This window comes from Pelobates fuscus, chromosome 12, assembly GCF_036172605.1.
Source record: "Pelobates fuscus isolate aPelFus1 chromosome 12, aPelFus1.pri, whole genome shotgun sequence".
Taxonomy (NCBI): Eukaryota; Metazoa; Chordata; class Amphibia; order Anura; family Pelobatidae; genus Pelobates; species Pelobates fuscus.
The window spans coordinates 140,363,905-140,388,633 of NC_086328.1; the positions used below are offsets into that span (position 1 = coordinate 140,363,905).

At 41.2% G+C, this 24,729-nt stretch overlaps 1 protein-coding gene across 1 annotated transcript in view; it reads right to left on the bottom strand.

Moving 5' to 3' along the window:
• TNNT3 (troponin T3, fast skeletal type) overlaps nucleotides 1–24,479 on the bottom strand; it is a 28,040-nt gene extending 3,561 nt beyond the window's left edge. The window contains exons 1-12 of the mRNA XM_063437544.1: nucleotides 24,476–24,479; nucleotides 23,103–23,117; nucleotides 22,214–22,228; nucleotides 21,224–21,244; nucleotides 17,433–17,453; nucleotides 13,862–13,880; nucleotides 13,063–13,108; nucleotides 11,278–11,394; nucleotides 10,706–10,783; nucleotides 9,445–9,558; nucleotides 1,650–1,759; nucleotides 1,425–1,515 (exon numbers count right to left, since the gene is read on the bottom strand). Coding sequence (XP_063293614.1) covers nucleotides 1,425–1,515; nucleotides 1,650–1,759; nucleotides 9,445–9,558; nucleotides 10,706–10,783; nucleotides 11,278–11,394; nucleotides 13,063–13,108; nucleotides 13,862–13,880; nucleotides 17,433–17,453; nucleotides 21,224–21,244; nucleotides 22,214–22,228; nucleotides 23,103–23,117; nucleotides 24,476–24,479 — 651 coding nt within the window. The remainder of the gene's footprint in view (nucleotides 1–1,424; nucleotides 1,516–1,649; nucleotides 1,760–9,444; nucleotides 9,559–10,705; nucleotides 10,784–11,277; nucleotides 11,395–13,062; nucleotides 13,109–13,861; nucleotides 13,881–17,432; nucleotides 17,454–21,223; nucleotides 21,245–22,213; nucleotides 22,229–23,102; nucleotides 23,118–24,475) is intronic.
• Nucleotides 24,480–24,729: the final 250 nt, after the last annotated feature.

Genomic DNA, 24,729 nt, shown 5'->3' on the forward strand with positions numbered 1-24,729 from the left:
ACGTATATGATCCGTACACAGGCTGGCACGTATAATATGATCCAGACACAGACTGGCACATATAATATGATCCGTACATAGACTGGCACGTATAATATGATCCGTACACAGACTGGCACGTATAATATGATCCGTACACAGACTGGCACATGTGATATGATCCGTACACAGACTGGCACATGTGATATGATCCGTACACAGACTGGCACATGTGATATGATCCGTACACAGACTGGCACATGTGATATGATCCGTACACAGGCTGGCACATGTGATATGATCCGTACACAGACTGGCACATGTGATATGATCCGTACACAGACTGGCACATGTGATTTGATCCGTACACAGACTGGCACATGTGATATGATCCGTACACAGACTGGCACATGTGATATGATCCGTACACAGACTGGCACATGTGATATGATCCGTACACAGACTGGCACATGTGATATGATCCGTACACAGACTGGCACATGTGATATGATCCGTACACAGACTGGCACATGTGATATGATCCGTACACAGACTGGCACATGTGATATGATCCGTACATAGACTGGCACGTATAAGATGATCCGTACACAGGCTGGCACATGTGATATGATCCGTACACAGGCTGGCACATGTGATATGATCCGTACACAGGCTGGCACATGTGATATGATCCGTACACAGGCTGGCACATGTGATATGATCCGTACACAGGCTGGCACATGTGATATGATCCGTACACAGGCTGGCACATGTGATATGATCCGTACACAGGCTGGCACATGTGATATGATCTGTACACAGACTGGCACATGTGATATGATCTGTACACAGGCTGGCACATGTGATATGATCTTATACAGAGAGGTGCATACACTAATAATGTGACTTAATATATGGGTTGATTTGGCACATACACATAGACTGGCACATAGCGCGATGCTAAGACCTGGTATATGAGAAGGCATGATGGTATGTGCTAGTTACACAATATGATCAGCATGCAGACTGGTAAGTATACAAGTGCTATGATTTAAAGTGAATTTAAAATGTAAGGCCCATAGCTGAGCCCTCAAGGGGGTCAGTAATTCTAACTGAGTACATGGAATATGAAGGTGGTGATATACCTAGCTGTGTGTATAAACAAGCGAACAGTTAAACTGTTTGGACAAACAATACACAGAGTGGCAGCCATTCATGTTTGTATCTGTAAATAAGAGCATGGAGTGATTTGTGCATGAACAGGTTCAGGTTTTTTTTTTTACAATAAGCAATTGCTTTAAGAAATAAGAGCTGCTTCTATCATTAAAACTGATCTAAACTTGTTGAGTGGAAACATTTCCATAAATAACTACAAATAAAGAGTGTAAGCTCTGAGGGCCAGAATAGGGGGTAAATATAAAGTAACTAATCTGAGATTCTCTCACCTCATATTTCTGTTTCTTGAGTTTCTCTCCCATTTCAAACTTCTCAGACTCCAGCTCGTACAGCCAATCCCACAATTCCTTTGCCTTGTCCCTGTGATGAACAAATACAGATAATTAGGGGTACACGCGATATACCCCAGACCTTACCGTAAGTGGAGTGCCTTCATGCAATAACAGTATGGAACGTGGAACGTTCTCTGGGTGGGAGTGTATATTAGGTGGTACCTGAGCTTGTCCTCACTCATGTGGTCAACGTTCAGGGGCTTGCGACGATCTGCCAAAATCTTCTTCTTTTGCTCACGGGCTGTTTGCTTTTTGCCTCTCTTCTGGTCGGCCTAGAGGGTTGTTAAAAAAAATGAATTAAAATGCCTTCTACATCACTGTAATTCTTTATACAGCCCGAGTGTGGAGATCAGAACTTTTAGGACGATTGTTGGGACCACAATTCAGATTCAAAACTAGCAGCATGCACGTGGGATAAAGAATTTGAGAGATGTGGAGGTAAACACTAGAGTACATTTATAAAAGGTTCTGGAGACTAGCGTGATTTCCATTTATTCTGTAAATACTGGGAGATCAGGATTTGCGTGAATTACATGTCTCTATTAAATTAAATTAATATCTCTATTAGACAATTCTCTTGTCTTATGCCCTCCTTAACACATATCTTCAACTGCTCTATTTCTTCTGGCACTGTTCCTGCTGCCCTTAAACATGCCACTGTAGTACCCATCTTAAAAAAAAAAAAAAAACATGTCTCAACCCATCCTCCCCCTCTAACTATCGTCCTATAACCCTGGCCTGCTTCCTCAACTCCAACTCTCTCCTTGACCCTCTTCAGTCCGACTTCCGCCCCCTCCACTCTACTGAGACTGCCCTTATCAAAGTTACTAACGACCTAATCACAGCTAAATCCAAAGGGCACTACTCCATACTAATTGTTCTCGACCTCTCCATTGCTTTTGACACTGTTGATCATGTTCTTCTTCTCCAAACTCTTCAATCACTCGGTCTCTGTGACTCTGTACTCTCGTGGTTTTCCTCTTATCTCTCCCAACGCTCATTCAGTGTCCCCTTTTCTGATGATCCCTCCACCATTCGTCCTGTCTCGATTGGAGTCCCCCCAAGGCCCCTTCTATTTTCTCTTTACACTGCCTCTCTTGGCAAACTTATTACCTCTTTTGGATTCTAACACCACCTGTATGTTGATGACACCCAGATATATCTCTCCTTCCCAGACCTCTCCCCTGATGTCCTGCAACGTGTGACCTCTTGGCTTTCTTCTATCTCTGATTATCCAATCCAGTCCTCCCGCTTTCTGAAACTGAATCTTTCCAAAACAGAACTTCTTGTCTTTCCTCCTAATATTAATCCTCCTCTCTTACTTTCCCTTCAGATTGGTGGTACCCATATCAACCCATCCTCTGTCAGGGTACCTGAGGCCTCTACCTCTAAGGGAGGTAGAGACTTGGTGGTTTGCCCGTCCAGGCGAGCTGTTTCCTTCGTTCCTCGCGGTTCATCCAGTCACTTAAACACCGGCCGCGAGGAATCCACGTCCTTTTCTAGCGGGACGCTCAATACGTGACGTCATGACGCTATCACGAGCGACCTGTCACTCAAGTGTCCGATATCCAATCGGTACTTGTCAGAGGCGTGATTACCATCCAGAGCCAGGGTATTTAAGCTTACTTCTCACTTCAGCTCATTGCCCTGTCGTGGTTCTAGCTTGTCTAGTCACTCAGTGCTCTGGTATTCTAGTTTGCTCTATTTGGTTTTGACTCGGCTTGTTGTACTACCCTGCTTCTCAGTTATCCCTTGACCCGGCTTGTCTCTCGCTTATCTGTCTTCTCGTTCCCTCGACCTCGGCTTGTCTCTGACTATTCTCTATTACTCTCGGTACGTTAGTCCGGCCATTCTAAGGCCCGGTATACGTACCTTTCCACTCTTTGTACTCTGCGTGTTGGATCCCTGTCCCGATCCTGACATTACGACAGGGCCAATGGATCCTGCAGGTACAAACAGTCAGCTTGGTTCTTCGGATCCCAGGTTTGACGCCATGGTGCATAGGATGGATCAGATGGCTTTGGCACTACAGGCACTTTTGTCTCGTGCTAGTAACCCACCTGAGGAGACACGTACTCCTTCTATTTCTCCTGCAGTCTCAGGTCTAGAGGTAGCCACTGTAGGTGCTTCTTCCCGTATTACCCCACCAGTACGTTATGGCGGGTCACCGGAGAAGTGTCGTGGCTTTCTGAACCAGATTAGCATCCATTTCGAATTACAACCCCGCTCTTATCCTACAGATAGAGCGAAGGTTGGATTTGTTATTACTTTACTCATTGAGAAAGCTCTGAGATGGGCCAATCCTTTATGGGAGAATGATAATCCACTAGTCTATAATTATAATGCCTTTGTAGCTGCGTTTAGAAGAACTTTTGACCCTCCTGGCAGAAAGGTCAATGCAGCTAGATTACTGTTGCGCCTTAGACAGGACAATCGAACACTTGTGGATTATGCACTAGAGTTCAGGTCCTTGGCGGCAGAAGTTAAGTGGAACGAACAGGCTTATATAGATGTGTTTCTGAATGGGTTATCAGATGTAATTCTTGACGAGGTCGCTACTAGAGAACTCCCTGAGAATTTGGAGGATTTAATTTCTTTTATATCTCGTATTGATGAACGCTTAAGAGAGAGGCAGAACACTCGAGATAGGACCCGTAGACCCTCCTTTAAACTAGCGCCTACCTTTCAAAATTCTGAGTTCGAGGACTTACGTATTCCTGAACCTATGCAGATAGGCAGTACTCATCTCACAGAGAGGGAGAGACAGTACAGGAGAAGGGAGGGTTTATGTATGTATTGTGGAGTCAGAGGTCATTTACGCCTAAATTGTCCCAATCGTTCGGGAAACGCTCGCACCTAAGTTTCTCTAGAGGACAGGCCTTGGGTGTTTCTACTTTGTCCTCTGTTCACAACTACAAAGAGCTCAGGCTTCTGTTACCCGTTTCTTTAAAGTGGGAAAAGGGAGTAGTTAAGACTATGGCACTAATCGATTCTGGAGCTGCTGAGAGCTTTATAGATCAGGGTTTTGCTGCCAAGCATGCTATTCCATCCCAGTTAAAAGAGATACCACTGGCTGTTGAGGCCATCGATGGTAGACCGTTACTTGAGCCTGTTATTTTCCATGAGACCATACCGATTAACTTAACTGTTGGCATCCTACATAGAGAGGACATATCCTTACTGCTCATTTCTTCTCCGTCTATTCCCATAGTCCTGGGGTACTCCTGGTTGAGGAGACATAACCCTATTATTAATTGGGAGTCAGGGGAGATAGTTTCGTGGGGACAGAATTGTCAAGAAAAATGCTTGCGGAAGGTCTTACCTCTCGGATTAACCAACACATCGGCTAACTCTGACAATCCTACAGAGACACAAATTCCGCCTCAGTATCTAGATTTAAAGGCAGTATTTGACAAAAAGAAAGCCGATACCTTACCCCCACACAGGTCCTTTGATTGCAAAATTAACCTACTCCCTGGTACCATGCCCCCCAGAGGTCATGTATACCCATTATCTACGAAAGAGAACTCAGTTCTAGAGGAGTATATTCACGAAAATTTAGACAAGGGATTCATTAGGAGGTCCTCCTCCCCTGCCGGGGCTGGATTTTTTTTTGTTAAAAAGAAGGATGGTTCTTTGAGACCTTGTATTGATTATCGAGGCCTAAATAAGATAACCATTAAAAATGCCTACCCGATTCCCTTGATCACCGAACTCTTCGATCGTTTGAAGGGCTCTACAATTTTCACCAAGTTAGACCTCAGAGGGGCATATAACTTGGTGAGAATCCAGCAGGGACATGAGTGGATGACGGCATTCAATACTCGCTATGGCCACTATGAATATACGGTTATGCCTTTTGGGTTATGCAATGCACCAGCTGTATTCCAAGATCTGATTAATGAGGTTCTTAGGGAATTTCAGCAAGATTGCGTCATTGTATACCTAGATGATATACTTATACATTCTAGTGAGATTGAGACTCATCACAAGCAAGTCAGGAGGGTTTTGCACAAGCTTCTCCAGCATGGCTTGTACTGCAAGTTGGAGAAATGTAGCTTTGATCAAACCCAGGTAACCTTTCTCGGCTATGTGATCTCTGGGGAAGGATTTAAGATGGATCCGGATAAACTCCAGTCCATTCTAGAGTGGCCTTTACCCAAAGGTCTTAAAGCCGTACAGAGATTTATTGGTTTTTCTAATTATTATAGGCGCTTTATTAAGGGCTATTCTTCCATTATCGCACCTATCACTAATATGACCAAACAGGGGGCTGATACTAAGAATTGGACTACTGAAGCTCTTCTTGCGTTCAAAACTCTCAAGGAGCTTTTCGCTTCCGCTCCAATTTTAGTTCACCCCGACACTTCCCTGCCTTTTCTACTTGAGGTAGACGCATCAGAGACTGGTTTAGGTGCTGTCCTATCTCAAAGGTTGGGTGTTGATAAACCATTACATCCATGTGGATTTTTCTCTAAAAAATTGTCCGGTACTGAGAGCAGATATGACATTGGTGACAGAGAATTACTAGCGGTTATCAAGGCTTTGAAAGAGTGGAGACATTTATTGGAAGGTACTTTACATCCTGTTACCATTCTAACAGACCACAAAAATTTGTCTTATATCGGAGAGGCCAAGCGTTTGTCCTCCAGGCAGGCTCGTTGGTCGTTGTTTCTTACCCATTTCAATTACGTTCTGACTTACAGACCTGGCTCAAAGAATTCTAAAGCCGATGCGCTATCTCGCCAATTTGAGCCTTCTGCTTCAGTTGAACCACTTTTGTCCTCCATTGTACCCAAATGCAATATTATTGCTAATACCAGTCTTAAAATTCATTCTCCGCTACTTGACCAGATCTTGAACTCACAACATCTAGCTCCCGGAGACACTCCTGAGGGAAGAAACTTTGTTCCTCCTGAACTTCAACTGGAGCTCTTACAATGTTTTCACGAAAGTAAAATAGCTGGTCATCCTGGTATTCGCAAGACATACTCTCTGATATCCAAGGATTTCTGGTGGCCTTCACTTCGAAAAGATATTGAGGAGTTCGTCGCAGCTTGTGAGACTTGTGCCAAGACTAAACTACCTCATGCATCTCCATGTGGCCTGTTACACCCCTTGGACATTCCTGAGAAACCTTGGTCCTGTTTGTCCATAGACTTTATCGTTGATTTACCTGCTTCCAAGAGACAGACTGTTATTCTCACGGTGGTGGATAGATTTACTAAGATGGCCCATTTCGTGCCATTACCTAAACTTCCGACTTCTCCTGAATTGGCGGAGATTTTTGCGAGAGAGGTTTTTCGCCTACATGGGATTCCTTCGGAGATTGTTTCTGATAGAGGTTCTCAATTTGTCTCACGTTTCTGGAGATCCTTTTGTTCTCAAATGGGTATCAAATTGAACTTCTCCTCTGCCTATCACCCTCAGTCTAACGGAGCTGCTGAACGTACCAATCAAAAGATCGAACAGTATCTGCGTTGCTTTGTTTCCGAACACCAGGACGATTGGGTCGGTCTGATTCCTTGGGCGGAGTTCGCACACAATAACCTTGTTTGTGATTCAACTCGCTCTAGCCCTTTCTTCATGAACTATGGCTTTCATCCTTCGATTTTTCCTTCGGTTTCCTCTTCTCAGGGGATACCGTCGGTTGATGATCATGTCGCCAACCTGAAGAAATTATGGGATCAGACTCGGCAAATTCTGTTACATAGTTCTTCGTTGTTCAAGAAACACGCTGACAAGCATAGAAGAGCGGCTCCTGTTTTTGTTCCTGGGGATAGGGTATGGTTGAGTACTAAGAATATTCGCCTAAAAGTTCCATCTATGAAATTTGCTCCTCGCTACATAGGTCCTTACAGGGTTCTCACTCGTATCAATCCGGTTGCGTATCGCCTTGCTCTGCCACCTGCCTTACGCATTCCTAACTCTTTTCATGTCTCCTTGTTGAAACCTCTTATTTGCAACAAATTCTCCTCTAAGGTCTCCTCGCCTCGTCCTGTTCAGGTGGAGGGTCGGGAGGAGTAAGAGGTCAGCTCCATCATTGATTCCAGAATTTCAAGGGGAAAATTGCAATATCTGGTCAACTGGAGGGGATATGGTCCTGAGGAGAGGAGTTGGGTACCTCAGGAGGACGTTCATGCTTCTCGCCTTCGCAGAGCATTTCACCTCCGCTTCCCATCTCGCCCCGGTCCCTTCCGCCCGGTGGGCGTATCTGAGAGGGGGGGTACTGTCAGGGTACCTGAGGCCTCTACCTCTAAGGGAGGTAGAGACTTGGTGGTTTGCCCGTCCAGGCGAGCTGTTTCCTTCGTTCCTCGCGGTTCATCCAGTCACTTAAACACCGGCCGCGAGGAATCCACGTCCTTTTCTAGCGGGACGCTCAATACGTGACGTCATGACGCTATCACGAGCGACCTGTCACTCAAGTGTCCGATATCCAATCGGTACTTGTCAGAGGCGTGATTACCATCCAGAGCCAGGGTATTTAAGCTTACTTCTCACTTCAGCTCATTGCCCTGTCGTGGTTCTAGCTTGTCTAGTCACTCAGTGCTCTGGTATTCTAGTTTGCTCTATTTGGTTTTGACTCGGCTTGTTGTACTACCCTGCTTCTCAGTTATCCCTTGACCCGGCTTGTCTCTCGCTTATCTGTCTTCTCGTTCCCTCGACCTCGGCTTGTCTCTGACTATTCTCTATTACTCTCGGTACGTTAGTCCGGCCATTCTAAGGCCCGGTATACGTACCTTTCCACTCTTTGTACTCTGCGTGTTGGATCCCTGTCCCGATCCTGACATCCTCACAAGCACGTTGTCTTGGTGTTACTTTTGATTCTGGCCTCACCTTTGAGCCTCACATCTAGTCTGTTGTCAAATCATGCCAATTCCACCTCAAAAACATTACCCGCATCCGCCCCTTTCTTATACAAGATGCTACTAAAGAGCTTGTCCATGCTCTAGTAATTTCCTGCATGGATTATCGTAACCCTCTCCTGATTGGTCTTCCCAATAGCCATATTGCCCCGCTACAGTCTGTAATGAATGCTGCCGCCAGACTGATTTTCCTCTCTAGTTGGTCCTCTCACACCTCACCCCTCTGTCAGTCCTTACATTGGCTTCCTGTATCCTATAGGAGTCAATTCAAAGTGCTAACCTATACATATAAAGCACTGAATAATCTTAGCCCCTCTTATATCTTCTCACAGATCCATAGCTATGACCCTTCTCTGTCTCTCCGTTCTGCCTGTGACCTTCTGTCCATTGCTCGCACCCATACGGCCAACTCGCGCTTTCAGGACTTCTCGCGGGTGGCTCCCTTCCTATGGAATAGCCTGCCTACCGCCATCAAACTCTCCCCTAGTCTTCAGTCATTTAAGAAGTGCCTTAAAACCCATTTATTTAGGAAAGCCTATGGCCTCCCAGACTAATCTCACATACCTCTTGCTATCTCCTAAAGGGCAGCACTCTACTCTCTCCTCCAGCTCTGCTTCACTCCCACCTTATTTGATTGCTATTTCCAGTCCTAATGTGTTTTATACCCAACCTCCTATAGACTGTAAGCTCGTTTGACCAGGGCCCTCTTCAACCTATCGTTCCTGTAAGTTTTCTTGTAATTGTCCTATTTATAGTTAAATTCCCCCTCTAATATTATTGTAAAGCGCTACAAAATCTGTTGGCGCTATATACATGGCAATAATAATAATAATAATAATAATAATAAGTATCCATTACATACACATTGTTTTGGGAAGGTGATGACCGACATGCACCACATATCAATATAGGTGTGGTTTTAAGGATAGTAAAGCATCATGGGGGCTGTAGTTGGACATATGTGGATCTACCTCTGACATCCCACTTTATATAGAAGATCCCCACAAACAAAAGTGATTAATAGTGGAAAAATAAGGATAAGGTCAAGCTAATACAGTTCATCTTGTTTTGACAATTATCTTCCAACATACCTTGGCCAGGTAGCTGCTGTACGAAGCCCCCATGGATGAAAGAGCCTTCTTCTTTTTCATGTCATCCTCAGCACGTCTCAGCAAATCCTGTTCTTCTCGTCTTGCCTTCTCCTCCTGCACAGGGTAAAGTTATTGAGTATGATAAAATTACCAAAGTTGTGTTTGAAGAAATAATTCAAGAGCAGGTGGTTTGTGTGAGTAGCATATGAGAGTTAAAGTATTAGGGGGGTGGGTGGGTAAGGTTTAGATAGTTGGGGAATTGTTCTAAGATGCCGTTTATGGGAGCAATGATGTCTGGAATAACAGAAATGGTTTTACTTGAAAAATGTAAGAGCACTGTTTTGAGCCATTTGAGGATGTAGTAGTAAAGCATATAGACAAAGGACTGGTGCTGGAGTGGAAGCATTGTGTTTGGGAACTGGGAGTATGAGTTTTGGGGGATGCAGTATTCTGGGTGTTGGGAATAACTAGAATTCACAAGGCGGGCCCGGTCTTGAGATGAGCTAGAATTTCCAAGCCGAGGTCTTGGGATGAGCTAGAATTTCCAAGCCAAGGTCTTGGGATGAGCTAGAATTTCCAAGCCAAGGTCTTGGGATGAGCTAGAATTTCCAAGCCAAGGTCTTGGGATGAGCTAGAATTTCCAAGCCAAGGTCTTGGGATGAGCTAGAATTTCCAAGCCAAGGTCTTGGGATGAGCTAGAATTTCCAAGCCAAGGTCTTGGGATGAGCTAGAATTTCCAAGCCAAGGTCTTGGGATGAGCTAGAATTTCCAAGCCAAGGTCTTGGGATGAGCTAGAATTTCCAAGCCAAGGTCTTGGGATGAGCTAGAATTTCCAAGCCAAGGTCTTGGGATGAGCTAGAATTTCCAAGCCAAGGTCTTGGGATGAGCTAGAATTTCCAAGCCAAGGTCTTGGGATGAGCTAGAATTTCCAAGCCAAGGTCTTGGGATGAGCTAGAATTTCCAAGCCAAGGTCTTGGGATGAGCTAGAATTTCCAAGCCAAGGTCTTGGGATGAGCTAGAATTTCCAAGCCGAGGTCTTGGGATGAGCTAGAATTTCCAAGCCGAGGTCTTGGGATGAGCTAGAATTTCCAAGCCGAGGTCTTGGGATGAGCTAGAATTTCCAAGCCGAGGTCTTGGGATGAGCTAGAATTTCCAAGCCGAGGTCTTGGGATGAGCTAGAATTTCCAAGCCGAGGTCTTGGGATGAGCTAGAATTTCCAAGCTGTGTTTTTTAAGATGAGTTATAATTTCAGAATACTCACAGCCAATCTGTTCTGACGCTCTTTCTCTTTCTCTGCTCTGATTCTTTGCTGCTCTGATCTCTCAGCTCTGCGCTTTTCCTGAAAATTACAGGTAAGATCGGGTTATTAAATAAATGGGCAAAGAGCTATCCTGTGATGTATCTTTATTTTCAAAACAATTTCTTACTAAATAAATGCAAGTATTACAAAGCAAATAGATCAATTTGCACTATTAGACAACAATGATTGTATTTCATCTACAGCTGGACAAAGGTTATTTACGGCATAGTACTTTCACTAGAACTATTGAATGTTGCCTATCTAGGAAAATAAGGATTTTGGAACATTCCAATGTAACATTAAGTTTATCTTCATGTTATCTGATTTCGTACAGTGAAGGGAGAATTAATTAAACAGTTAACATTTGAAGTTTTTTTTTTTTCAATTTAGTTTCTGGTAGATAAGTTCCCCTCGCTATATCGAGTCACATTTTAATGACTATACGTTCCCAAAAATTACAGAACAATCACACAACATGCACCATAAAATCAGCATTCAACCAGTCTAATACCTTTTAGAAGGACATAACTTACAATTCTGTCTTTTAGAGCGATGAGCTCCTCTTCTTCTTTCTTACGACCCTCAAAATGAGTATCAATCAAAGATTGCAACTCAATCAAGTCCTTGTTCTGTCTTTTCTTCTGGATATCCTGTAGCATCATAAAGGAAAAGTGTGAAGTAAGAAGTGGTTTTATCAGAGTCCATACAGATGTTCAAACAGCAACTAGATGCATACTTGCAAAAACAGAATATTCAAGGATATAATCTTTCAATTTAGGGTAATAACTGCTTGATCCAAAGATAAATCTGACTGCCATTCTGGGGTCAAGAAGGAATTTTTTTCCTAGCTTGTTGCAAAATTGGAAGTGCTTCAAACTGGGTTTTTTTTCCCTTCTTTTGGATCAACAGCTAAAAACATATGTGAGGAAGGCTGAACTTGATGGACGCAAGTCTCTTTTCAGCTATGTAACTATGTAACGATAAAGGAAAAGTGTGAAGTAAGGCTTTATTATAATAGATTTATCACATCCTGCAGAACAGGGTTTTCGAACTCATTCCTCGATGACCATAGTCTAGCCAGGACTATTCACTACATATATTAGCATTATGCAAATATTATTCTACAATAACTACCTTTAAGGTATTAAATTAAAGGAACACTAATTAATATATATATATATATATATATATATATATATATATATATATATATATATATGAAACATGGGGGGATGGTTGCACTCACCTAAACATGCTTAAATGGGGTGCTGCTGGGGGCCATATTATACAATAAACAATACACAAGATCCAGCGCACTCTCCTATCCACTAAACAGCAACTTCAATGTTGACAGATTTTATTAGTTTGTAAAAGTTTTTTTTAAAAACACCTAATCTAGGCAAAAAAATGGGGATTTAGTTACATTATATGATCATACATTGCATAAGCCTGCCACAACGTCAATGTACCCCATCTTTGGCAGGTCCTACTCTCACAGTCTAATGTCTGCTCTTATGAGATTAACCACTTACTTGGGAAAATATATAGCAACTGTTATATTCTGAATATGTTGGGTTTTTACCTTTATACAACATGTGATTTTACCATCACTCATATGGGGCACACATTATGATTGCAACAGGGTTAGTCAAGTTAGTCGATTTTTTTTACCCCCAAAATTTTAAATTCACTTTGAATGATCAACCATTCGCACATTAGTGAATAGCGCTGATAGTACTTATTCCCTAGATCAAGAGACACTTTTTGCAGTTGTTCCACAGGAGGTACTTTTTATGAGGCATATTGTCTATAGATTTGGTGGCCGGGGAACCTGGATTTTTGGAACTTGTAATTAAAATCCTACTTATTATTGCATGGGGAAAGGTATCACAAAATCTAGCTGGCTGCACCCTTTACCCTTACTTTGGTATAAATTATAAGACATTGCAGAGGGTTACGACAGCACCACAACTAATAGTGGACAAAACCGCTACATATCGTTGGTATATCCGCACCACTTAAACCTGGATTTTTGGAACTTGTAATTAAAATCCTACTTATTATTGCATGGGGAAAGGTATCACAAAATCTAGCTGGCTGCACCCTTTACCCTTACTTTGGTATAAATTATAAGACATTGCAGAGGGTTACGACAGCACCACAACTAATAGTGGACAAAACCGCTACATATCGTTGGTATATCCGCACCACTTAACCCTCGTATAGTTTTTCTGTATCCCTAAGTAACTCCTACTGAAGAAAACAATTCTTTTATCACATGTTATACGGAATAGCTTCCGCTAGATGATTTAACTCACATCAAAGTCAACTTTTTCTCCATCTGGGATTTTAGGGGCAGTGAGTCTGCAATACGAAGAGAAAAAAACAATTATTGGTGTAGTATGGAAATAAAGGCTGTTAGTTTGAGTGGTTTAACAATTGCAGTGGTGTATACGCAAGGAAAACACTCCTAGAGCCATGGGCTGTCCATTTACTTATATGAGATAGTGATAGTGAATGAATAATGGTAATGAATGGTGTTTAATGGGCACGATATAAAACCAGGAAATCTTGGATATGTTTTTAGAGATTATGGACTTATCTAAGGATGCCAACCTAGTCCTCAGTATATACTAACAGAGCAGGTTTTGTCTGTGTCCCCATAACTAAGAATTGAGAAATGCAGTAAACCTGGCCTATTAGTATTCATTAAGGAGTGGGCCACCGTTCAAACACAGGCATTCATTTCACATTTTAGGCCAAAAACATAACAGACCCAGAGAAATGTTCCCATTCAGCAGTTGTGGTTTAAAATGTGACTTTACATTGAGTTATTGACAATCCAACCTATAGAACATAACCCAGAGGAACTGTAATGGTGTACGGATGACGTCACTGGCAAGTAAGTGCCAGTAGTGTTGGTTGCAATGAGTGATGGTGAAAGGATTCGAGACCAGAGACATGCATGATGACAGAGCACAGGGAGAGTGGTAAAGATTGCTATCAGAACATGCAGAGATGTCTTTTGTTTACGTTTGCAGTGCACAGGGTGTTCAGAGATTAGCACAGATATGGGAGTTTATTATAGGAAGCAATGGCATTGATAGACGCACTTACTTTGGTTTTGGCTTCTCTTCTGTAGATATAATTTAGAGAGGAGAGAACATAAGGAAACAGAAGTGAGAATAAAACCACAACATGGTGCAACATGCAAAACGTGGGAGTGAAACAGGCAGAGGGCAATCAAAGTGCAGTAACATGTGAACATAGTAATATTATGGAACATGGAATCAAGAGCATCGTTGTGAGACTCTTCCAAATCGTTCTTGTTCTGCTCCCCACCAAGGAATGTCTATTGTATGTTGTGCAATGTATGTTGTGTGTCAATTGTTTTCTATCACAGGTAGTGTCATAGACCAGCAGGGTCACTCCTAGTTATCTATGTCACTTTGTGTGTGAGGGACTGGCACAGAGACTTCTAGGTCGATACACTGAATCACAAATGGACTTCAAGATCTGTGATGGTGTCAGATTATTGGATACGGTCACATGATGCTTTCTCACAGTGTTAACATCCACAGCTAATTTAGATCAGAATCAATACCCCAAATTCCTTTAAAGCCCTCCCCCTATTCCGATGAATCCATTTAATGGCCACTACATGAGTCAAAAGTGTGATCAAAGTTAAACCTCTGACCTGTCAGAGAGAGAGAAAACACAAATTCCAGGATGATCAGGAAAAGAAAGGTTAGTCATTTAATGAGTGGGGAAAGAAATAACGAACAATAAAACATGAGAAATCTCAACTTGTTAATGGGTGGGGGAAAAATCGTTATTTCTTGATCCAGAGAGGAAATGGAATGTGTGAGAGAAGGAGAGAATTTTGAATAATGGATCTGGCTAAGGAAACGTGACATTTGTACCTTTTTATGCTAGAGAAAGCAGAGCAAAGCATTTGTGGCTGTGAAATGGTTCAGAAGACAGAAGCAGAAGAGTCAGTAATATAAGACCTAGAGAATGAGTATGAATGTGAATGATTTAAATGAAACGGGATTACCAACAAGATCACTCCTCAGAGGAACCGTGCCATTGTGCACCACTTGATTAAATGTGTTTTTGCACACTGATTATGGCTGCTGTTATAAAAGTATCTCCTTGGTTGCACATACTAAGATTATTGGAATAATTGGTATGAAGTTGGTTATACATACCAGTAGAGGGCATTTACTTTGTTTTGAATATTACATAAAGTTCTTTTTTTTCCCTGCACATTATATGTGTCACTTCATTTGGTAGGATGTGAAGATAGGAAGAAAAAAGAGAGGGTGGACTGTGTGAAGATAAAAGACGTAGATGGACACTGGAGATGACCAAGAGAAGGTGGAGTATGAGAAAAGAAGGAGAAACAGGGGTGGAGATGGAGAAGAGATATAAGAAGAATGTTAAGATGAGAAGCACATAGAAGTCAAAGTGTAAATAGATTGGAAGGAGATATACAAAGAGTGTAGAACTGGAAAGGAGATAGACAGGAGATAGGTAATTACTGTATATAGTTACACAGATGAAAAGAGACATGCATCCATCAAGTTCAGCCTTGATGCACACATGGGATGGAGATAGATGAAGACTATGTGGATGGGATGGAGATAGATGAAGACTATGTGGATGGGATGAAGATAGATGAAGACTATGTAGATGGGATGAAGACTATGTAGATGGGATGAAGACTATGTAGATGGGATGAAGACTATGTGGATGGGATGAAGATAGATGAAGACTATGTAGATGGGATGAATAGATGGGATGATAGATTAAAGCTGTGTCGATGAGAAGTAGATAGATCACAAACAACTGTGTAGATCGGAAGCAGATAGATGAAGTATAAGTGGGAAGATAGACAGACAGTGTTAGAGGTGGGAAGAAGATAGACAGACAGTGTTAGAGGTGGGAAGAAGATAGACAGACAGTGTTAGAGGTGGGAAGAAGATAGACAGACAGTGTTAGAGGTGGGAAGAAGATAGACAGACAGTGTTAGAGGTGGGAAGAAGATAGACAGACAGTGTTAGAGGTGGGAAGAAGATAGACAGACAGTGTTAGAGGTGGGAAGAAGATAGACAGACAGTGTTAGAGGTGGGAAGAAGATAGACAGACAGTGTTAGAGGTGGGAAGAAGATAGACAGACAGTGTTAGAGGTGGGAAGAAGATAGACAGACAGTGTTAGAGGTGGGAAGAAGATAGACAGACAGTGTTAGAGGTGGGAAGAAGATAGACAGACAGTGTTAGAGGTGGGAAGAAGATAGACAGACAGTGTTAGAGGTAGGAAGAAGATAGACAGACAGTGTTAGAGGTGGGAAGGAGATAGACAGACAGTGTTAGAGTTAGGAAGGAGCTAGACAGACAGTGTTAGAGTTAGGAAGGAGATAGACAGACAGTGTTAGAGGTGAGAAGGCGATAGACAGACAGTGTTAGAGGTGAGAAGAAGATAGACACAGAGTTAGAGGTGGGAAGGAGAGACAGAGAGTTAGAGGTGGGAAGGAGATAGACAGAGAGTTAGAGGTGGGAAGGAGATAGACAGAGAGTTAGAGGTGGGAAGGAGATAGACAGAGAGTTAGAGGTGGGAAGGAGATAGACAGAGAGTTAGAGGTGGGAAGGAGATAGACAGAGAGTTAGAGGTGGGAAGGAGATAGACAGAGAGTTAGAGGTGGGAAGGAGATAGGCAGACAGTGTTAGAGGTGGGAAAGAGACAAACAGAGTTAGAGGTGGGAAGAAGATAGACAGACAGTGTTAGAGGTGGGAAGGAGATAGACAGACAGTGTTAGAGGTGGGAAGGAGATAGACAGACAGTGTTAGAGGTGGGAAGAAGATAGACAGACAGTGTTAGAGGTGGGAAGGAGATAGACAGACAGTGTTAGAGTTAGGAAGGAGATAGACATACAGTGTTAGAGGTGGGAAGGCGATCTATGGAACATGTTGAGATCAAGGTAGGTGAATCGTGTGGTGAAAGGAAGGAGGTAGGTGAGGCATTACATTATGGGTAGGTAGAGGAAAAGTTTGTACAGAAAAACTATTCAGATGTAAATTAGTGAGACTGCGTGTAGATGAAATGGGAAAGAGAAGCGTTTTGCAGAGAAGCACAGCATTGTATGTGGTAATGGTCTGCTGATTTCTCCAACGGTTATTGGAAAATGAGGTAAAAAGGAGATTAATTTAGTAAATCAAAGTAAAAATAGGAATAATTGAAGGCCGAGCCAAAACTCCACAGTGTTTGAACCTGGAACAAACCAATATAGATATCGATAATGCTACTTTAAAATCAGCCAATTAGGCCAAACAGAATATTTTAAGGTGGCAAAACTTTCCCTAATATTTTTGGCTATTTGATAACTCAGATTCATCATGTGATTTCAAGGGGTCATTCTAGCAGGCAATCTTGGCTTTGTAACTGTGCTCATGGCAAATAATGGCTGATTTAATGATTACGTTTTAATTGAGCTTGTAAGGTATTTCTTCTCTAATCAGCCCATATAGTATCACTTGGTTATCATTTGTGGACTGCATTGTGCAAAATGAGAAGAAATAGAAACAAATTGATCAAATGTTCCAGAAACCTTGTAGAAATTTGGGCCAACCTGCCAGTTAAATGGGGGAAGGGAGAGAAAACAAAATAAAAAATGTGGAAGCCAAATACCGTCGTATTCGTCACCATGTTCTGCAAGTAAAAAGAGATTATGTCATTCCTGCTATCCTGTATGAGAAACCATGTTTATTGTACTCCAGGCATTTCCTACATAGAATCAGATCATACAGCCATTCTTACATATACACAACATTTCTGTAATTTATCAACATTTATGATCAAGCTGTCAGTATACATCTTTACTCTTTTTATCCCAGAAGTGAGGACGCTAACAGCAAACACCTTAATGAAGCCACGTAGGCCATTTTGGAGTCTTTTGATGACACACTCACTTTGACACTCAAAGGATAAAAACTAAATCAGAAATGTTTTATTTATTTACTTTTAATCCAATTCTCTATCAGCCTGGACTCAGATTTACATATTTTATGGAAGAACTTATGATGAATCCAGCGAGTTCATAGTTCGAGTGATACATTGACAATTCAGGAATCTCTCTACAACCGTATAGAAGTCATATACTTAATTCAGGTGGACATAAAGAGAGTCAAAAGTCAAAAACTGCTCAGATACCTCTAAGATGCTAATTGTTAGATTACTCCCAGAATGACCATACAGTAATACGATCACTGGGTGTACCGACCATGTCATTTACCCTGACCCTTAACTTACAATCATCAAGGCAATGATATGTAATGTTTTACAGCGTCTTACAGGTAACTATTGAGTTTATTGACTTTTCACAATATATAAAATCATTAACATTGTCATATTCTCTGGATAACTGCTGGGCTTTCAACTGTAAACATTGGCAAGTCAGTGCTTCATATCCTGTCCTTCAACTTCATAGTGGTAAATGCAGGTCATGCGCATTGACATACAAGCAGGCAGAGAGTGGAAAGTAAGCCTAGCAATGTTTAACAACTAAATCACCCTTGATAACGTCCACAACATGTGATAATGCGAATGTACCTAAAAAGTCAGCTGTACTATGGAAATAAAATGGAATTGTAAGCCATGGCCTACATAGACATCCAGAATGGACCTCCTATGTTGTTAGAACAAAGATCCAAGCCTGGACAGATCTCCTGCACTTGTACGGTCTCATTAAATTCCAACTTGCCTAGTGGAGTAAGGGGTTTACTCCTTAACCCCTTAAGGACACAACTTTTGGAATAAAAGGGAATCATGACGGAATATTTCCGTTATGTGTCATTAAGGGGTTAACCATATTATTCTGAGGAAGGACAGTCATTTGCCTTACCTTCCTCCTCGGCTCCCTCATAACTTTCCTCCTCTTGTGCTGCTGTTTCCTCTTCTTCTGATGCAGATTGCAGAGCCAAGATGGACACAGTTCAAGCAGTCACGCAGCAGGCACAGTGGATTTGGGGAAGGGGGTGCGGCATTAGAAAGCAGGAAGGGAAGAGGAGATATCGTAGGACATAAAAGCCAATGCAACATTAGTGGTAGGTGCATTATAAAAGGATGCAGACAATCAATGCTACAGTACAGTTGAATATAAAGCCAAAAACTTCAGGTCTTCAAAGGCTGCGGGGCATTCAGCCATAGGGTTCTCATGCTATTCTCTTTGTGCATCAGACATCTTGGCCTCCATTCCATATTGTTGGATAAGCTTTCCAAATGATTTAAGATTTTTGGATAAACTTTAAAAATAATTGTTTGTCATATTAAAATATCTACAAATAGATCATATTTTAAATATATAAATATATATATCTCAAAATATAAAAAAATAATTACAAAATTAAAATATTAATATTAAAGAAGTGCAAAAATGTATCCAAAAAGATGAAATAATCTGGAAAGTTATCAAAACTGAGGCCCTAGTGCATGAACAATAACATCTAGAAATTATAAACCACCTGATAAAGTTACCAGGCTTTTTAAAAAAATCAAGAAAAACCATTGTCACAATTATAAGCAAGGGTTACAAAGTACGCCTAAAATGATGTCCAACAAACCGAACAGACAGTGTTCAATAAAACGGAATGTATCTGTTCTGATTGTTATTTTACATTATTTAACTCGTTAGTAATTGTGAAAAGGCTTTTTCTTGATTTTTAGCCTGATAACTTTGTGGGATGGTTTATATTTTTTGTTGTTATATTTTATTTTTTATATTTACACTTGTGGGGAGGTGATATGTTATAGCTGCTATAAAATAATGTTTATTTATTTAGTATTTTAAATTATTTTGTTAAATTAACTTGCGCTTTCTACTGTTAGGATAGAGATCTGGATTGTGGGGATATAGGGTAGCCAATTCTGGAATATTGGCACAGAATGGCAAGGTTTAAATGACAGAAGGTTTAGGAATCTTTCTGGAGGTGGATATTCTAATTTATGGAGAACGGACAAAAGCAATTGCTAATTTAAGGCCAAAATAGCAGAACTGGATAAATTCCTGTCTGGCTTCACAGAACTAATAGTTGCCGTATTAATAGTGTATACACTCTTCTTTTAATTGCCAAACAGCTTGCACATCTTTCAGACAGTTAACAATATAGCAAATGCAGCAAGCAGCACATTGCGGAGCCGCTCTGTTCTGCAGATAAAAGATGCATACAGACACTCCTCACTTACCGACCGAGTTCTGTTCCTATGACCCGGTTGTAGGACAAATTGGTCAGTAAGTGAGTTAACGGATTCCCTGCTCTGCTGCGTTCTTCTATGTTCGGGGAAATGTCCTTGAACACAGACAAACGCATGAGAGCAGGGAATCCCTCTAATCTATCTTCAGGGACATTTCCCCAAACATAAATTAAGGGATTCCCCACTCTGGTGCGCATGTCTGTGTTCAGGGACATTTCCCCGAACATAGAAGAACGCAGCAGGGCAGGGAATCTGTTAACTCCTCACTTACTGACCAATTCGTTCTACGACCGGGTGGTAGGAACAGAACTCGGTCGGTAAGTGAGGAGTGTCTGCACACTTACCACCCCGAGAGAGAGATGGTCGTCAGTGCGAGCCGTCATAAAGCAGATAGGTCATAAAACGAGGACCACCTGTATTTGGAAGCTACATTGCACAATGCGGAGCAGCTCTGTTCTGGCAGATAAAAGATGCATATTTGGAAGCTACATTGCACAGTGCGGAGCAGCTCTGTTCTGGCAGATAAAATATGCATATTTGGAAGCTACATTGCACATTTTGAAGCAGTGCCACATTGCAAGAGGTACAGAGTCAGTGAATGTCCAGAGGCCAATAGCAGATGTCAGGCAGTTTACTCAGCATACCTAGTGTACAAACCCAATTTGTTACCTCTTTACAGTTGTAGTTACAAAGATCAAGAAGAATGACTGCTTTGGTTTTATCCCTGCATGCACAACAATGGCCACTAGAGGTCATGTCTGTTGCATGGATCCATAGCCTCATCGTTTCCTATGCAGTTGTTTGACAAGGATGGGATTTTACAATGTTACCATGTCAGTTCTTCACAGAACTCTTGAGATTTGTGAGCGCAGAACTTCAAAATGGCCAGGACTAGTAAATGGGACCATACAAAAAGGAAGGTAGTCAGGAAGCATGTCAATGTGTGCTGAGCAACCCTGCATTGAATTTACCAAGAAGTACGCATAAGTTGTGTTTCTGTTGGCAAAGTCTGCAGTATTGATAACCTTTTCAGTTTCAGTACCAATCAAAGCTGGGGCAGTCCATTCACTAAGCCTTGAATTTGTTCTATCAGCTAAAATTCAGCTCAAGTCTAGTTCAGTCTAACTGAGCTGAATCTAGCAGCTCTAAATACAGGATTATGTGAATAGGCCCCAAATATTTTGTCAGAAATACACTAGTGCCAGATATTAGGGGAGTAGATCACATACCTTCCTCGTGGGTTTCCTCCACTGTTTAAGGAAAACATTAAGAGGAAAAGAAAAGTTGTTAGACAAGCAAGAACGAGCAAACACAATGCACAGAACTGCTCACAATGACACACAGACAAGATGCAATGTAATCTTCTACGGTGTCACCTAAACATGATGCCATTCACAAAATCTAAGTTCCTTCCTAGCAGAGCGTGACAGACAAATGGAAACTCATCAGGGAGTATTGAGGAACATCTTCTCTGCCATGAAAATGTTCTCAGGCTGTCCAATTTTTTTCGATATTATTATTGTAGCATATTTTGTCAAGCTGGGCAAATACAGCCTCCTGAATGCATATCAAGGAGTCCAAGGATGCTGAATGAGAATCACGTGCTTCCCTCTACGAGAATGGACAATTTATTCACGAAACAGTAAATAATCAACTTGCAACATTTAGGCAAAAATGGAAAAATAAACATTTGCAGCTTGGAAAAAACACACGAGAGGTCTTACTTATTATTTGTTTTCTGAGATCAAAATATATCTAGCACTGCAATGAATGTTAGATTGTGCAAACTGACTCATTTTCCTTGTGACCATTAACCACTTGGGAAATGATCAATTGTTTCCACTTGATCAAGAAAATGCAAAAAGTGGAGCAAGCTGGCCAAATTGGATAACATGTCCAATTGAGCAGAGATCCATTACCAAATGCTGCTATGATGGCCTAAATGTTGTGTATGGTTTGTCCATACATTGCAATTCACTGTTTAGAGAATAATTCTGGTAATTAACCCATTAATATATTATAGAGAGGATCAAAGCGGGAAACATGCGTACTAGACACTGACCACTTTCTCCAGATTTATCAAACACCAGAAGAACACCAACACTGCTATGTAGACAGGACATCCAAACACCCCCAGCAAATCTTTACAATCATACCCATTCCTATCCATATCTACAATATCTGCAATAATTGGATCAGTTTGCAAAATCAACACATACCTTCTGGGGCTTCTTCTGCACAGGCAATTTGTCATGAAGAGGGTGTTTGAGATAAAGCAAGAAAGTAGACAAAGCAAAACATTAGCCATCAGCACATAAATGAGCCAAGTAAAGAGCACCACGGCACAGCACAAAGGGAACATGACTGATTTAAAGCATAGTGGCCAATACTCGTTTGGCCTCAGCTGTTAGAACACTATTCCAGGTACAGTACCACCAAGAGAATTTCTCATACCCACACGTTAAGATAACCCTTATCAATATCAGTCGTCTGTTAAACTTCAACATCAAGATCTGTCCAACTTACAAGGAAACATGCGTGTTAGGACTAGACCTCATCAATACTATACATAGATGATCCTGCACTGAACTAGATATGTCTACATATAGAGAAAGGAGAGGAGCACATGGACCAGGAATGTTTGGAACTTTTATTAAGAAGATTGAGAGTAAAAATGCAATTAGACTTGGCCACAGGGACTAGAAAACTGAGGGATTTTGTAATTTAACCTTTTTACTGATAAAAGGACCCATATAGAACTACTATGTAGTTTTAAATAAAATATATGGAGCAGTTGCAGGACTTTTACATGATAAATAGTCTGGATGTTGTCCCATCAGAGCACGTTAGGGGATAACCATCGTAGTCATGTGACACTAAATCACACATAAATATATATATATATATAAAAACAGTGCAATAGAAATACAGGAGTGTTTTATACAACGGGAGCATTAGTGACGTATATTTAATTTAAATAGTTTAAAGGTCCTTTTGGCAGAGAAGAGGTTAAATAAAATTAGTGAAAACTCATTGATCATCGAGGGAGTAAAGTTGTTACTGGGTTAAAGGTTCCTGATGAGGGGTACAATTATTTCACCCATTTACCTTCTTCGTATTCTTCTGTTTATAGGTAGAAAAGAAAAAAAAAAGACAGAAACAGAAAATTTAGGAAAATAAAGAAAAACAAGTATCCAAAAAGATTGATTCAAATGTTGGGTGAAAACATGAGCAGAGTGGGACATAAGGTGTTCGCCCAACTTATCAATCAGTTCTAAAATATGATAGTGCCCCTTCATCCAGTATCTGCTATACGAAATGATAAGGAGAAATAAGCGTGAATGTTGTATGGACTAACAGGAACAAGTGGTTTCCCAGTACAATCCTAAAGGCATGCCAGTTGTCCAAGTTTGCTGTGGTTTTAATCCATATTCAATGCCTTGCATGATGCACAGCCCGAAGACAAACCTACATATCTATCAGTATTTTATGAAACTGCTAACTATGTTTCCAAATATGACAGTTACAGTGTATACGTTACTGTAGGTATCATTATCCTGATTCAAATATATGTGATAACTACATGGTTATTGTTGCCTTTGCTATTATAGAGATTAGAAACAAACAGTATTATTTAATAAAGTTAGAATACTTGAGGATTTTAAAACTAAGTCCAAAATGCACCTGCTTCCAGATCGGCTATTTGGAATTAAATTTGAAATTCTGACAAGTACTACTTTGAGTGAATACAATAATAATAACAACAAAGTATTTAATTCAGATTACTATGGTTTTCAAGTACGTCCTGGGGATGATACCTTAGCCCAACATCCAGGGGTTGTTACTATTACCCAATTTAATGGTAATTTAACCCTGAAAATGTGACCAAAGCAAATATAGATGGGGTAGATGCAAATATAGATGGGGTAGATGCAAATATAAATGGGGGTAGATGCAAATATAAATGGGGGTAGATGCAAATATAAATGGGGGTAGATGCAAATATAGATGGGGTAGATGCAAATATAAATGGGGGTAGATGCAAATATAGATGGGGGTAGATGCAAATATAGATGGGGGTAGATGCAAATATAGATGGGGGTAGATGCAAATATAGATGGGGGTAGATGCAAATATAGATGGGGTAGATGCAAATATAGATGAGGGTAGATGCAAATATAGATAGGGTAAATGCAATTATTGATGGGGTAGGTGCAAATAGAGAGTATAGCTGTGGCCAATAGAAGGCAGCATTGCTAGAATTTTAAAATACAATGTTATAGGAACACTGTAGTCACTGTAACCATTTCATCTATTTGAATTTGTTATAGTGCCTGGAGTGCTCTGGCACTGTCCCTCCGTCCAGTGTTGTACCATGTTCATGCAGAATGCCACAAAATAAGAGTCCCTGGCCACCCACACTCCAACCCCTTCTGTATGTGTAGCTAAGGCAGAGGTAACACACTTCCTTGTTGTCATACCCATTCATACCGTCAGTTGGAGCTCTGACAGGCTAAAAGCAGTTAGCTGACCCTCTCAGCCAATCATAGGTGCCCGTTGCTGCTCAGGCTAATACTTCCTTATTAGCCAAAGCAGCACAGAGGGGGATGGACTGCTGGGGACTCTTGTTTAGCATTAAAACATTAAAAACTGTTTAATACTGAAAGAAATGATGGTACCAGGGGACTCCAGACACTATAACCAGTTTAATGAGATACAGGCAGATATAGCTCCT